Here is a 17,201-nt window from a genome sequence, read left to right as displayed (position 1 = left end):
GTATTTTAGATATGAGGCCCTTGCCTGCTGTATGACTAGTGAAGATCTTCTCCCACTCTGTGAGCTTTATATTTAACTTGCTAACTATGTCCTTTGCCATACAGAAGCTCTGCAGTTTAATGCAGTCCCATTTGTGCAAACTTTCTTTAATTTGTTGTGTTTCTGGGCCTTTATTAAGAAAGTTTCAACCTGTACCAAGGAGTCCTAGTGTATCTCCTATTCCTACCCATAAAGTTTTCAGGATATCTAATTTTACCTCAATGTTTTTGACCCATTTGGATTTAATTCTGGTGCAGGTATATGGATCCAACTTTGCTTTCCACAGGTGCTTAAACAATTCTGTCAGCACCATTTATTGAAGAGACTGTCTTTCTTTCATCTTATATTTTTCACTCCCTTATCAAAGTTTAGGTGGCCACAGGTCTGTGGGTTGATTTCTGGATCTTCAGTTCTATTCCATTGGTCCTCAGGCCTGTTCTTGTACCATATGAATTTATGAATTGCTTACTTTATTTCATTAAATAATGATGTTGGGATATTGATAAGTTTTTCATTGAATTTATAGCTAGCCCTTTAGCCAGTAGATTTCTTAGGTAAGAAATAGATTTCACTGAACATGTATGCTTTCATCATTGTCTGATAGATTATTGTTAGGGTTTTCTTCAACATGATACTAAACTATCATTCCTGTTGTTAAATTTGACTGGAGTAAAACCCACATTAACTTCCTGCTTTCTTTGGTGCTAGTACAGGAGCTAGTTTTAGACTTTACAATGAGCCAAATAGAATTATGAAATTATGAGCTTTCAAATTAATGTGTCTATTAGAATTTACTGGCTTCAGTATTTTTCCTGTATTCCTGTATTCTGCAACTGTAGCAATATGTTGACATCACAATGAATGGAAATATAATTCCAAATTTGAAAAAATGTATACACATACATATATGTATATATAAAACCTTTTCAAAAGAGGCAGCTAAGCTGCTATAATTCACTAACTAGAAAAAATGTCACCTGGCACACCTGTGCCCTTCTTTTTGGACACCAAATAACAATGATACCTGAATTAACTTTAATAGGGGGAAAAGGCTATCCTGCTATTTGAAAGAATTTACAATGAAAACAATTTTTATGGTTCCATGATTATGTATACACATTTGTTTTAAGGCAGCACATAGGAGGCTTTGCCAAGAAAATTTTAAAGTTCAAGCAGAAAAAATAATCACAATATCTTTCAGTCAATTGCTGCTTGTATTTGTTTCCTTAAAATGCATAGCTAAATGCTCACTACATAGATATATTACTTGGTAGGTGGGGTATATCTTATTACGAGTTATTTTCCAGTACATTTGGCATAGTTAAGGTAAAGTGTATTAACTTTCTCTCAAAATAAAGAGAGTTTGTAGTGGCTGTGAATGGTTTAGCCATTGTCAGGAAGTTAAGAACTGACACGAGGTCCAAATAATCAACTCAGCCTGGTGCATATACTGTAGTTTTCCCCTGGGATATCTGGCCTAATCCAACAATGTATCTGACTGGCATGAATGTAGAATTACTTTCAATAAAGATTTTATTTCAAGCTTGGATGATTTCCCCCAAAACATCTTGTCACTAAGGTGAAGTATATCACAGAATATCTGATTTTTTTCCCCTACAAGTCAGCTTTTGAGGGGGGAGGGGAAATACACATTTCAACTCAAACACTCAACTCAGCTCAATTCACTGTAAAAATCACATTTTAACATAGCTCGACTGATTAAAGATTTGCTGTGTTAAAGAAATCAGGGAGCTGTCAAGAGTGTCTGGAAATGTAAAGAATCTATAACATATTTGCTCAACTTCAGTTTTCATTCTCCCTGCAGTAGCCTCCAAATGAAGAGCACGCAGGACAGATGACTCGACCAGCTAACACTTAACTTCTAGAATATTTGTCTTTTTGCAAGTAAGGAACATTTAAAGGTCACAGCTTCCAATAAGTATGAAATTGTTTCCAGGCTATAACAGAAATATGAATAGCCCGGTCATGATCACACTAAAAACGATCTGCACTTCTCTATTTATACTTCTCTCCATTTTATTCTCTTCCTTCATGATGCCACATTAAGTCAACATGTTCAAAATAGGGTAACAGTAGGTAATAGTGCATTACTCCATTTTCAATTCACTTAAACGTTGCTTTTGGTGCTTGCTTACATTATTTCACCCTTGGTGTGTCACATTGTTTAATTTATGCTCTGTTCATATAATCTTAACCATAGCTTATATTACCTACAGAGTTTCACCCTTTAACTACTAAAAGAATACAAATCATATGATTTACATCTTATAGAATTGGAGTAATTATTTTAACATTTAGTGATCACAGCACACTAACATTACATGTTTTCAAATTCAAAATCCCTTTTATCTATCTCTAGTATTATTTTTTACGATTAGCACACAATATTATGATTAAAAGCTATGGACAGGAATGATAACTCAGCATGGAAAATAGTACCTATAGAAGTAAGGGTTTTATGCCAGACAAAACCCTACAGAGGGGCCAGGAGTTTGGTGGTAAAATTATTGCTTAACATGCACAAAGACCAGGGTTTGATTCCTCATTACCACATACATAGAAAAAACTGGAAATGTTGCTGTGGCTCAAGTGGTAGAGCTCTGGCCTTAAGAAAGTCCAAGGTCAGTGCTCAAGCCCTGAGTTCAAGCCCTAGGACTGGCAAAAAAAAAAAAAAAACCCTACAAAAATAGATCAAAAGTTGTATTTCCAGATTTTTTTTTTCTTTTTCAGATGTCTGATGTATCTAACAGGTAAGTCATTTAGCCTAACCATGAATTTTTTCTTCATATATTTTTATTGTAATTAATAGAAAGGTAACATATTCACCAGATAGAAGGTGCATTACTTCACAAAAATTGATACCCTTTCTCATGTCTTGGTCCCATATCCCTCCCCCAACCCCCACCCTCATCTTGTTTTCCCCCCTTCCCTATCCTATTTCAAATAACCAAATATCCATATATACAATATATCAGATAACCAGGTGAAATACTGTAACAATATGAGATAACCAAGGGACAGCAAAAGAGATGAGAGATAACATAGTACATTAAGGACAACAATCACTCACTATATTGCTTTTGTCTCTATACCCTGGAGCTAACCATGAATTTCTGAGAAGCCTTTTTAGAGACTCAGATTCCTAAATCTTAAGCCTGAAATGCCAAATCAAAATATCAGACATTTTTTTCAAATCTCTAGCCATAATGAATCCTAATCTCTCTTCATTAATCCACAAAATGATCATCAACAGTAGCAAATGTAATCATATTGAATTAATGTTCCTGAGTGGGGCAGCAATGGTTCACACCTATAATCCTTGCTACTTAGGAGACTGAAATTTGAATATTACAATTCAAAGAGAGCCCAAGCAGGAAAATCCATGAGATTGTTGTCTCCAGTTAACCACCAAAAAGTCAAAATTAGAGTTACAGTTCAATGGTAGAGTGATAGCCTGAGTTAAAAGACTGAGGCACAGCCTCTAGACCCTGGATTCAAGCCCCAGTACTGTTCATACAAATACTCCCTTCCCCCAAAAAAGTAATGTTTCTATAATTTTAAAAGTATTTTCAAGAGCATTTAGAATTTAATCTTCAATACAACTATGGAGCCATTTTTGCCATTACCTTCATGTTCTTAGTGGAGTTCCATTGATTAGAGAACTGCTAAGAATTTTTGTAACATCATACAGCAGTGCTGGTAGAGCAATCTTTCCTGGTTCTAAAATTTGCAGTGTAGCACTTTTCCACTTCCACAGCCAGTCCTCAAAGACCTAATATTGTGTGTTCTCCCTCATTTATGGAACCTAGAACTATGCTAATCAAAATGATGATTATGTTGGTGATGGTGATAATCAATATTGATAGTTACAGAGCATGAATGAAAAATAGGGATATCCAAGAGGAGAAAGCAGCGGGAGAAGGAAAGGAACAGAACTGAATTGAAGGAATTGAAGGATGCTACCTATATTCGTTTATACAGGCAGTATAATGAACTCTGCCAAATGATGTTTGCAAAAGTGGGTTGGAGAGAACTGAGGAATAGAGTATGTTAAAAAGGATGATTTGTTCAAACCCTCTCCTAGTATAATTGTATGTTAATTCAACAATAAAATAAAGAGTACTTCAGGCCTCATTAACAGCCAATTGCAACAGAGTGTTTGTGAATGAGACCCAAACATTGATATACAGTTGGACACCCAATAGATCATATTAGTATGCAGGCTGGTTTGAGAATATGGTCTGTTGAATAACCAAAATAAATTTTGAAATTCTAAAGTACTACACAGACATAATGTGATGCTTTCTTTTAATTTTACTGCAAAGTGCAAAGAACTTATTCACAAAGCTTCAAGTCTTCTCTTCGTACTTTCACTACTATAGTTTCGTAGAACTCATGACTAACTCACCTGTGTTGGATTTACCTGGCACCATTTAGCTACATACACCAATGGAAAGACAGAGAAGTAGGAATCATCAAACTATGATATAGCCTCTGTAAAACTTGGCCAACCTACATAGGAGCTATGTAGAATCTGGGTCACCTTAGTCATCTGCAAGTCCAAAATTACTTCTTCTTTCCACATTCACTCTGACCACTCACCATTCCATAACCTATCTTTGAAATTCTCTTGGAGTGAGATGACTTTCTTCAGCTGAGGCATACTCAGCAAAGCTGAAAGTTGAATATTCCTGTGAACTGAAAACTAGCAGCGAGGCCACAATTGATTCTCGAAGATAGACCAGCGCTGCACCTATCATGTCCATCACAGCATATCCTTTGTGTTATTCAAATTCATTATGTCTATGTATATAAGAAATAGAGCTTCCAGGACTACAGGCAGTCTTTTCCTGATAAGACCTTTGAACAAAAAGCCTTAGAAAAGTGAACTTCAGCAGCTAACCTTGAGCATAGTTCATTGTTTTATTCTTTCACTGTCCATTCTAGGCTACTTCTCACCCTGAGGTATGACCTCTACAGGTCATGCTTGCCAACCTGGTCATCCAGACCTTATCCAGGAAAGATCCAAGGTCCATTTTTCCCGTGTTTTCTCAGTTATGGATGAAAAATCACAAATCGAGTGACAGAGACCCATGCAGACTATATGGGCATCCCAGATATTATCTCCACTGTGTAACAGCAAATTTAGCACCCACATTCATTAAGGTCAATTATACTTTCCTAGATGCTGACTCTTGTATTTGACTACCAGTTCTTAAATCCAAGGCTCAAGGAGTCCAACTAGCTATTAATGCTGTGATGTATCAATCTAGCAAGAATACAAACAGAATGGCATCCTTATTAGCTGACTGTTTATTTTGCTCTTGAGAATGTCATGTACTGTTAATTATCTTCATAATTCTCTGTGAATCCGGTCCTCTTGGCTGCCCCTCAGGCCCTTTTGCTTTTTATTAAAATGGCATCTACCTGGCTTCTAGCAATTAAACCTCACCACCTGACCTCTGATATTTTAGTGTCTTGTCACCTCTTGCTGACTATAAGCCTTGCCTTATTGTGGGATGTTCTTCAATCACCCCTTATATATAAAGGCTCCCACAAACAAATTTCTATGGTGCATAGCAAGAACTCTTCCATTTCACTGACATTGTTGTATCTACAACCTACATTATTACTTTTTAGTGCGCATACATCATATAAATTAGTTTCACCTACTATACATATAATATTATTTATGTGACATAATATGATATTATGTAAGCAGTGACAGTTTTAAATATCTGTACTCCACCTAATTGTAGAACTTCTTTTTGCCAGCCAGATAGCAGGAGACTATTCTCCAAATGGCTCCAAGGGGCTCTCTTGAACACACTCCAGATCATTAATCACAAGATAATTTCACCAGGAGATACTGAAACAGAATGTGACATTACATACATGGTATTTTTTCCAGTCCTGGGCCTTGAACTCGGGCCCTGAGCACTGTCCTTGGGTTTTGCTCAAGGCTAGAGCTCTACCACTTGAGCCACAGCACCACTTCTGGCTTTTTCTATGTATGTGGTACCAAGGAATTGAGCCCAGGGCTTCGTGCATGTTAGGCAAGCACTCTACCATTAGGCCAAACTTCAGTCCCCATACATGATACTTATTGAGGTTCATGCCCTAAGGAAAAAAGTAGTTTGCAGTAGGACTACGGCAGAAAAGTTTAACTGACATGTGAATCCCTCAAATCCCCATTCAGCCCCACAAGAGTAGGGACACAGAATTTGTCAAAATTGTTCCACAATGACTAGAAGTGGTCCAGTCAATACTGAGAGTAAGATTAGTCAGTGCCCTTAAGGTTCATTACAATTGATGGTAACCTTCAAAAAGAGGACAGCCAAAGGCTATTTACTAATCCTGCATAGAAAGAAAGTCTTTCTTTAAAAGGGGATCAGGATGGGGCCCTCTAAAATTAGTCATAATCACACAAGTGATCCTTGTAGCTATGGTCCTTTAGTAGCCTAGATACTATGGAATTCTTTAATGCAATGTTGGTAGTGATTCTTTAAAAATTAGACATTTTGGGGCTGGGAGCATTCTTTTCTCTATCCACTACACACCACCGCCTGGCATCATGATAATCAGAAACATCTCCAGGTTTTGTCAAATGCCTCTGGTGATAGGATGAGAGATAGGGGGTGACAATAGTAATAATAGTAGAAATCATAATAATAGTAGTAATCATAATAATAGGATGTGAGCTGCTACTTAAGAGCATACCTCCAGAGTTTGAACAAAGAGTATATGGAAGGATTGTTTTAAATTTGCTAATCTTTTTATACTAAATAATAAAAGATAATATGTATGACATGTATATATAAGACATGAGAATTTTTCATGTTATAAATAGAAGATGCTTGGCATAAATTGTATAAACACGTCATCTAAACACAAGAAATATTATTTTGATGTTCAAAACTCACAATTTACCATTACCCTAAAAATCAAATTTTCTTGCTAAATTCCCCAAATATTCCTACTCCCTTCCCTGGGCTTTCAGTCATTCTGTGCTCTTCTTCATCCTCTAGTCAGCAAGCTCAGCCAATCTCACTACTGGAATTCTCTTTCTCCTGATTCGTTCACCTGAGCATGAAACTACTCAAACCTTTGTCCTTAGAGTGGGTTTCTTCAAGCACTACTAGTGTACTAGTACATCACACTTTCCACCATTCCACTTATTAGAATAATCTGGAGACTATTCAAAAAGGGTATGAGCCAGCCCCTTTTCATAATAAGCAAACAAGTATCTCTGAGGGTCGGTGGAAGAACCTCTTCTTCCTTCTTAGTTTTCCCTGAAGTGCTTCAGGGCCAGAAATAAAAATCAATTAGTGTTTCCTTGGTTGTATGCCCCTCCTCCCAGGAGATTACAATTGTCCCTCAGTATCTGTGGAAAATTTGTTCCAGGACCCCCTGCAGATACCAAACTCCACAGATGTTCACATCCCTTATGTAAAATGAGACAGTATTTGCATATAACCCATGCCATCCTCACATGTAAATCATCTCTAGATTACTTATAATACCAAATATAATGTAAATGGTATGTAAATAGTGGTTGTGCTGTATTGTTTAGGGGAAAATGACAAGGGAAAAAGTTTATGTACACTCAGAACAGACATGACTTTTTTTCTTCTTACATATGTCCAATCTGAAATTGGTTGAATCCACAGATGTGAATCCTATGGATATGGATATTGACTATATAAGCTTCACCTGAACAGGAACTGAATTTTTATACACTATCCCAACATTCAGAATGCTGTCCCACATAGTAGGTACCTATCGATTTTGAAGAATAAGTAAATTATTGCACTAAGCACTGGTTTCAAGGTTTCTCTAATAGAATGCACACTTTATAATCAAGGGAAAAGTTAATGCCAATTTTTATATCTACCTTTTAGAACTGTGTTACATTTGAAGTACAGTGGTTAGCACATGGAGGGTATCCAACAAATGTCAGAGATATGACATTCCCCTTTCAATTGTCTTCTTGCTAATTTACAGAATACATATTTCAACCAGTAGTAAATCATTAATTAAAACCTATAGGCCATTTGTTTTTTGTTAAGTATTCTGAACATTTCCTAGTTACATACATATGTATGTATGTATGTATGTATGTATGTATGTATGTATGTATGTATGTTTGTGTGGGTCATGGGGCTTGAACTCTCGGCCTGGGCTTTGTCTCTGAGCTCTGCAGCTCAAGGCTGCAGCCCAGTTGAGCCACAGCCCAATTTCTTTGATTGATTGGAAATAAGACTCACATTCTTTATTGCCTGAGATGACTTTGAACTGTGATTCTCAGATCTCAACCTTTTGAGTAGCTAGGATTACAGGCGTGAGCTACCGCACCTGGTATTTTTATTTATTTTTGTATTATCTTAACGTAGTTGTACAAAGAATTTGCCATTTAACAAAAGTTTATAAATATAATGCATTTTTAATCAGTGTAGTTATTTTAAAACCCAGTGAATAAAAATGTGAAACAAGTAAAATAACTGAAGATTATTCAGTCTTCTGCATTAAAATTAGTACAGAGTCGTTCAGTAAATAAAAGAATATTCAGGCCATGTTAGATTTAATATAGAATTACTATGTAAGTCCCTTTCCTATAATGTGCTTTAATAATTATATGTACACGACCTTAAAGGAAAATGTCAGAATATGACACCATTAAGGATTCAAGTTATATAATAATTTTGGAAAATAATAATAATGATAATATAATTATATAATATAATAATGATAATAATAATGATAGACATAAATTGAAAACTAGAAGTCAGGCATTGGTTGCTTATGCCTATAATCTTAGCTAATCAGGAGGTTGAGATATGAGGATCACAGTTCAAAGCTAGTCGAGTCAGGAAAGTCTATGAAACTCTTATCTCTTCTTGGTTTAAGTCAATTGATTTATAGATTGGGATATGAAAGTGGCTGGATCATCTATGACTGATCATCTTGAAACACACTGACATTAAATGCAAAAATACTTGGTATATGCTTGCATGATTTTACTATATTTACATAGCCTTCTCACATAAAATCATAACTTTGAGAAAGAAGGTGAAAATTTTGCCAATCCCCCAATCTTATAAAAAGGCCAGTATAGACAGCAGTATAGTTTGTGCAAATTGAGGGTAGGCAAGCATATGGATTGCCCCAAAAATAGATACAGCACATAAGAAACATAAGTTGAGCATATTGAAAATTTATTCTATTTTTAAAAACCTCTCATCAGTTAAATGGTCAAAGGCACAATTAACATTTCACATGCAGTGGCTGCATTATATTTTCACAAGCCAGGTTTGACCTGATGGCAGAAACACATGCACTACCATACACTCTCCATTCAAGTAAAACCATCCTGAAGTTCACAACATTCCACAGATAGCAAAAGGAGCATTTGTAATGTACCTACAGAGCTTGAGAGTTTTTATGCAGGCTAATCTGTCCTTCACAAGCAATTAGGGTAACAAAAGAACAAACTTAAAAGGGGATTTTGCATCCATTTATCTTTTCGGAGCTGGACTATTATTAAAAGCTTTGGTCTTCTTAATTCAGTATTAACTTTTATTTCTGTAATAAAGCTGTTTCAGGTTGAGTTGCTGTGATTTTATGCAGCTAAGAAACTTCTGTGAGTTAGCAATTCACCTCACTTTTGAAAATATTTATCCAGCATAAGGCTTTTATGAAAAGGTTTTTCCCCCCAGTATATGCTCCAACATCTGCAACACTGAATTGTGGACTGTTTCTAAAATAATCTTAAATAGATGAATCAAACATTGCACCTTCTATTTAGGCCTGACAAAAAGTAGCTCTGGCATTTCCTCTTTATTTTGGTTGGGGGGCGGGGGGAGGGACAGTCATGGGGCTTGAATTCAGGGAATGCATGCTGTCCCTGAACATTTTTGCTTGAGGCTAGCATTGTACCACTTGAGCCACTACTTTCAGTCTTTTGGTGGCTAATTGGAGATAATAGATGCACATACTACCTTGCCTGGACTGTCTTCAAACTGATTCTCAGATATTACTTAGCCTCCTCAGTTGCTAGGATTAAGGGTATAATCACTGGCACTCTGTTCACTGACGCTTCTTTTGATGTTATAAATTTTATATCACTTTTCAGGTTTGGTCCAGAAACTGAATTCTTACTCATTAAAAGGATTTATAAATTTATTTGGTATAAGGGTTGCTTTTACAATGAATATGTATCAATGCTAGTTCATAAAACAAATACATAACACATAATTATGTATTTTGTTAGATTGTAATAAACTATGATCATTAATAGGATTTCTCAAAAAGCTGCTGTTTAGGCTCTTTCTCCTATTGGTCAAGCATTTACAGACACCAAGTTCTGAGCTCCTTATGTAAGCTACAGTTTGGTATCTTTGTTATCCTTGTTAATTCCTTGAGAGTTAAATTAATAGTGAATAAACACCTATCAAGAAGAATTCCCAAGTATTGACATAAGATCTAAATGATTTTTGCGCCTTTTTATCTATCCATCATGTCACTGTATATTCATCTCTTTCCAGGCTTTTAGGCCTTACGTTTCTCACTCAGATTTGTTCTTCTGGATTTTTGTCTTTGTCATAGAAGACAGATTTTTTCTTTCTTTCCATTGTTCCTTCTTTCTTCTCCATTCCTTTCTTTCCTTTCATTTCTTCCTTCCTTCTTTCCTTTATTTCTCATCTTCCTTTTTGTTTTGATGAAAGAAGATCGAAATATAGTTTACAACTTATAGCACTATTATGGTGTTTAAGAACTAATGAAATGAATGAACTGCATGTCTATCAGAAGAGTTGAACTAGACAGAAAAGATCACAATTTGACTCTTTCAGATCTATAAGTCAGAGATGCTTAAGATGGTAAAGTCTATGATATTTTCCAAGTTACATATTGCACATAGTAGGCTTCCAGCAGAGCATAGTAAAGCAAAATTTCCTAATGTCCAATCCTTGGTATCACTCAGTGAAAAATATATGATATTGAAGTAAGTTAGAAAAGGTACAAATTAAACAGATAAACAAGGATTTCTATTTTGCAGGACTATTCCAATCCTTTAAAATTCTTTTGCAGATTGTAAATTTCCAGGAAGAAAAAAAAAGAATGCAATATTTTTGGAAGTCTTATATTTAAATGTCATTTCCCAAAGCACATTGCAGTGGCTTTTCATGAAACCTATTAAACCATGTTTCTTCAAAGTCAATTAAGTGAAAGCCCATTCATCAGAAATAAGTCTCTGATACTGAATCAGAGACTCCCTTCCAGCCATAGAACTCAACTGCAAGTAAAGCTACTGTAAGCAAAGCAAAACTCAATATTTTGAGGATTTTTTTCTTAGATACTTGTCATGCAGAGTTTTCCTTTCTTTCAATAGGCTTGTTTCTCTTCTACATGTGTTTTGCTACCTGAACCCATCAGAAATAAGGTCCTGTGGTGCCCATCGGATTTTATGGGGAAAGTAGAAACTAAGTTATCTGTAATAGTAAGGTAGAAAAAACAGATACAAATAAATAATTTTGCGGGATAGTATCATAACTATATGTTTGCAGTTGTGGTTAATTTCTTATGTGGTCCTAAGTCAACCAGTCAACTATTTGTAATTCTACTAAAGTTGAGATTAGGTATGTTTACACTAGAATAATAAAGATTATAACATTAATACATTCTCAAGATATCTCCATTTGGAGACTTTCTTTGCTAAAAATATTTATATTTAGAGTCCATTGGATAAAGGTATCAACTAATTTAAACTTTCATGTGAAAATATATTTTCTTGCCAATATAAGTCATTTAGTTAGTTCAGTAGTTGATAAACTTTATGTCAAATTACTATTCATCTTCAGCATCTTTTCTAACCTAAAAATTGATTTGTTGACAGATCAAGGACTGTTCTATTTATATTTTGGAAAAGATCAACAAGTGTATAAAACACACATTTTCTAAAATTAATGAAGAACCCATATATTCTAACTTTATCATTAAATTTCACAATTTATTCCTAGCTTTCTTTTTTAATAATTGTATTTTATTGTCAGGGTGCTGTATAGAGGGGTTACAGTTTATGAAGTAATGTACCAACTACCTGATGAATGTAACTGCAACCCCTCTATTGTTAGCTTTCTATCTTAACTAAATCTGACTTTCCTAAAATCAAGTTACTTAGAAAAACTTCCATGATAATTTAATGTGCACTAATGCAAATATAAGAATACAGAATTATGTGAAATTCTGAAAATTTTGCATAAAGCTAGATGATTTTAGAATATTCACAAATTATAGTCAAGTAGAAATTATCCAGAGAAATTACATGAAGGATAAAGATTTGATGTGAAATGAATATTCCAATTTTGATATGCATAAAATCACAAAGCAAGCAACTATCCACAGGGAATGTAACAAATATACAGAAATCCATAATGGAGGGGGTCCAAACTCCATTTTCCACCCCTGAAGACAGCAAATCTTTCTTCAATAATGGTTTAGTAAACATGTCCAGCTTTTCACTCTTCATTCTCTTTCTGTACTCTCAAGGTCTCTTCCGTAGATTTTTGTTGTGATGGAACTATCCAAGTTGGTATCCTGAAAAAGGATTAACAACATCAAAAGACAAAAACTTCAGCTGGATGCTAATTGCTTACACATGGAATCCTAGCTATTCAGAAGGCTGAGCTCTGAGGATTGAGGTTCAAGTCCAGCTTGGACAGGAAAGTCTGGGAGACTCTTATCTTTAATAAATTACAGAAAAAAAGTTAGAATTGACACGGTGGTTTGAGTGGTAGAGTAGTAGGTAGCCTTGAGCAAAAGAACTCAGTGGCAGGGGCCAGACTGTGTTCAAGTATCACAATAGGACAAAAGTAAGAATAGAAATAAATAGACATTTCTTTTGTATATACAGTGAATACTAATGCCTTGCCAGAGAGAGGCTCAAGAGAGATGTTAAGCTAGGTAACCTGGCAGGCTGACAGGAAGAAAAGACCCATTTCCTTTGCCCCTATTGCAGGTAGAACAATGCTTAAATCATTTTACAGCCTTTGGTAAGTAACATGGCTTTTTATATTCCAAAAGAAACATTAAATTTGAAGCCGCTTATAATTTAGTAATAATCTAAACATATGAGACTATCTTCCAGAAATGTAGCCATGATAACAGTTCTCACAGGTACAACATTTTCTACTTAATAAGCAGCATAAGAAAAATGAAAGCGTGAGGAAGATTACCTTGAACAGTCCTTCCAAATGAGTCAGTTTATCCACAATAAATCTACCGGAGCCAGGCTGCCAATATCAAATGCCCAATGAGGAAAATGAACATTCTGATCCTCTTAGGATGGTGCTGACAATGAAGGATGCTGGAATCGACTTCCCTTGGTTGGAAATTCAGATCTATGACATCAACCACTTTGCCATTCTATGTCTCTGTCTCCTAGTTTGCAAAATAGTCTTGATAACAGGAACTATCTCCTGGAATTTTGAAAGTTGTGTAGAACAATTCTTGATTGTAATTCTTATTGGTTCAAAACAAATCAAGTACATCTTGCTGGCCAGGAATCAGCTTTGGCTATTGCCGACTATAAGCAAGTAAGCAAGTAACTCTGGCTACAGTCATGGTAGTTATATCTCAGAGAACTGTGATTGATAAAGGAATAAAGTGAGTCTTCCAGTAGCCTCTGATTGTGAAGTAGTTATTCAGAGGCCACACAAAGAGAGTCATCCAAAGTTCAACCAAATCAACAGTTTTCCAAATTGAGCTCTGAGACCAATGAACCTACTGTCCTATTATATAATGTTCCTTATTCCTGTCTCCCTTAGGTCAAACCATCTCATAGGGTGCAAAGTGTAGTTTTTCTTACCCCCTATCCTTCCATGGGCCATCTTTATTTCCTTAGTATTACTGAAACCTCATACTTCTGAATTATGGTTTAAACCTAGCATCAGCTATAAGAATAATCTCTGTTAAGCGGGACACCAGGGGCTTACATTTGGAATTCTAGATATTCAGGAAGCTTCCATCTGAGGATTGCAGTTTGAAGCCATCCTCAACAGGTAAACCTGTGAGACTTTTATCCACCAGAATGCCAGAAGTGGAGCAGTGACTCAAGCAGTAAACTCTTAGTTTAAAGGTGAAAAGCCCAGGGACAGCTCTAGGTCCTGTGTAAAACCCAGGATAAGCATTAACTAAATAGGATTGATTACTATTTTTCAGGTGTTGATTATTTAGGAGAAAGCTTTCTGTTTTAAAATATATTTTATTTACTGTCTTTAAGTTGTTTGTCAAAAGAAGTTGCCATTTAACAAAGCAGTTTATGGAAAGAATTATTCTTGGTCAGTGTCAAAATGCATGTCAACATTTTCACCCATCTTCCCATACCCGCTCCTTCCCTCACTCCTCCAAGGCTTTACTTTTAAAAGGTGTGTGTTACATTGACAAGACAATAGGCTTAATAAAAGAACACCCTACGTTCCATTAGTATTGCAGCTTTGAAATAGTCCTACGTAAGCAGACACATATTCTGTTGCAATAGGACTAATTTCCTGTGCAAATACTGTATTTCAACTTTTATTGCCACATAGGCTAAACTGCCTGTCCAACTAAGTGAAGAAATTGAGAATTTTGTCATACATTTAAATATCTTCTAACCCGCTCTATTTGCTTGAAACACTTTACTCATTCTAATCTCTATTATTTATTATGTATATATTGTTCTATTAATCTCAGGTGATTATGTGTTTTATACATATCTCTCCTTCATCCTCTATTGACTATAAGCATTTCAAGGACCAAATCTTATTATTCTTTTTTTTGTTGTTGTTGCCAGTCCTGGGCTTGAGCTCAGGGCCTGAGCACTGTCCTTGGACTTTCTCAAGGCTAGAGCTCTACCACTTGAGCCTCAGCACCATTTCTGGCTTTTTTCTATGTATGTGGTACCAAGGAATCAAACCTGGGTCTTTGTGCATGCTAGGCAAGCACTCTACCACTAGGCCAAACTCCCGGCCCTCCAGGTACCAAATCTTATTCTTCAAGTTTATTTTATTGTCAAGGTGATGTACAGAGGATTTATATACATAAGGTAATGAGTACATTTCTTGTTGAACATTGTTACCCCTCCCTCATTTTTCTCCCACTTTCCCTCCTCCCCAGTCCCACCCCTGCAGTTATAAAGTCCATTTCCAACATATTATCTTGTATCACTGTTGCATTGGTTTGCCCTTTGTCTTTTGTATCAACTTTTTGTTGTCCCCTCTCCCTTCCCCAATTCAGATAAACATATTACACAACACAGTATCAAAATCAATACAGTGACAGCAGAGAATAGAACATAAAGGGGTGGATGAAAGAAAACTGAATCACGTCACACAATACATTAAAAACAACAACTAAGTAATGCCTTTTGTATTCACATTTTGGAGTTCATTTCCATTAATATCATTTACATAGTCATATGCACTTAACTATTGAGCAAATGTGATCCTACTGCTAGGACTATCCTAGACATGTACTAATTATTGCACATGAAGGAGCATAGGTTTCTTTAGGTCTGGTTTACTTCACTTAATATGATTTTTTTCCAAGTGGTATATACACACAGTAGAATTCTATGCTGCCACCAGAAGGAACGACAATGCCCCATTTGTAAAGAAATGGAGAGAACTCACTCTTATCAATTCCACATGAAAAAAATGCTGTATAGTATTACTTGCTATTTGCTATTAAACCTCTCATGTCAAAAATATTTAGCAAGAATCCATGATGGCCAAGTATAATGATGATTAAAATCTGAACAATGTGATGTGATTACGGTTTTTATTTCTATGTTCTAAAGCATGAAGGATAGAAGATTAGATAGTGTTGATACTGAGCACATTGGCTCACACCTGTAATCCCAGATGTTCAGGAGGCTGAGATCTGAGTATCATAGTTCAAAGCCAGCCCAGGCACTAAAGTCCATGAGACTCTTCAAGAAAATGGAAGGGCTGTGGCTCAAGAGGTAGGAAGGTAGCCTTGAACTAAAGAGCTCAGGGACAGCACCTAGGCCCAGAGTTCAAGCCCCATGATGTAAACCCCCCCCCAAAAAAAAGAGAAGAAGAAGATTACATAGTGGTGAATATTGTTTACATTCAGGTACTAGTAAAAATACTTCATAACTATCCACGATTTCCCATCAAACTCTGATATAACATTCTTTTTTCTCTTTCCTCCTCTTTTTTTCACTCTCCACAGGATAGTGGCCAATGCCTCCAAGAACCTCATGTCCACACAAAGTTTAGGGATTGTCTTTGGACCCACCCTCCTGAGAGCTGAAAATGAACTGGGAAATATGGCAATACACATGGTATACCAAAACCAGATAGCAGAGCTCATGCTAAGTGAGTACAATAAGATCTTCAGCTCAGAGGAAGAATGACAGACAAGACAAGTTACTGAATATGTTCACATCTGTCTTGATGCCTAATATTTTTACATTTCTGTAAACATATTTCTGAAATATTTTTTTTCTTTTCAAGTGACAGATGCCTCACTTTGTGAAAACTTAGCGATGATTTTGTGTTTAAGTTCCAAACATTTGAATAAAATAATTGACAATATTTGCCTATATGTGTTCTACATTAACCCCTTGAGCGCTGTAAGTGCTAGCACTTGGAGAAGTACATCCTGTCTGTCTCACACTCTTAGATGTTGTGTGGAGGAGAACGGAAAACAAAACATACCTCTGAGGCTGACCCTGAGCATCAGGTGTGTGGTTGTGTACAGATGTATGCATGTAAACAGGTGACTGTGGCTGAAAGTGTAGTTATGCACACCTGTGCTTTCTATTCCACATGCTTCACCCATGTCCTGCACAGCAGAACCCAAACAGGTGGAATGGCAGAAGCTAATATTTTTTTAATAGAATGAAGAAGATCAAGTTCAAAGCCAAAACAAATTTCATCCCTCAGAAGTATGGTGTAGGAGAGCTAGGGGAAGGGAAAGTGAGAGAAAACAAGGGAGGGGGTAAAACTGTTCAACAATAAATGTACTCATTACCTTACTTATGTAAACTTAATCCCTCTATATATCACCTTTGCAATAAAAGAAATTATTATTATTATTTGGAAGGTCTAGGGCCTGAACTTAGTGCCTGAGCACTG

General features: G+C 36.0%; 1 protein-coding gene across 3 annotated transcripts in view; it reads left to right on the top strand.

The window, feature by feature from the left end:
- The window catches only part of Arhgap15 (Rho GTPase activating protein 15), a 626,004-nt gene extending 609,352 nt beyond the window's left edge, over positions 1-16,652 (top strand). For all 3 annotated transcript variants that reach the window (XM_090343126.1, XM_090343125.1, XM_090343127.1), the window contains one exon: positions 16,294-16,652. In XM_090343126.1, the coding sequence (XP_090199252.1) occupies positions 16,294-16,477 (184 nt within the window). In that variant the 3' untranslated portion in view covers positions 16,478-16,652. The remainder of the gene's footprint in view (positions 1-16,293) is intronic.
- Positions 16,653-17,201: the final 549 nt, after the last annotated feature.

The sequence above is a fragment of the Megascapheus bottae genome, chromosome 12 (genome assembly GCF_031878675.1).
Source record: "Megascapheus bottae isolate mThoBot1 chromosome 12, mThoBot2.hap1, whole genome shotgun sequence".
Taxonomy (NCBI): domain Eukaryota; kingdom Metazoa; phylum Chordata; class Mammalia; order Rodentia; family Geomyidae; genus Megascapheus; species Megascapheus bottae.
The sequence above is the reverse complement of the archived record's forward strand: the minus strand, read 5'-3'. Positions and strand labels throughout refer to the sequence as shown.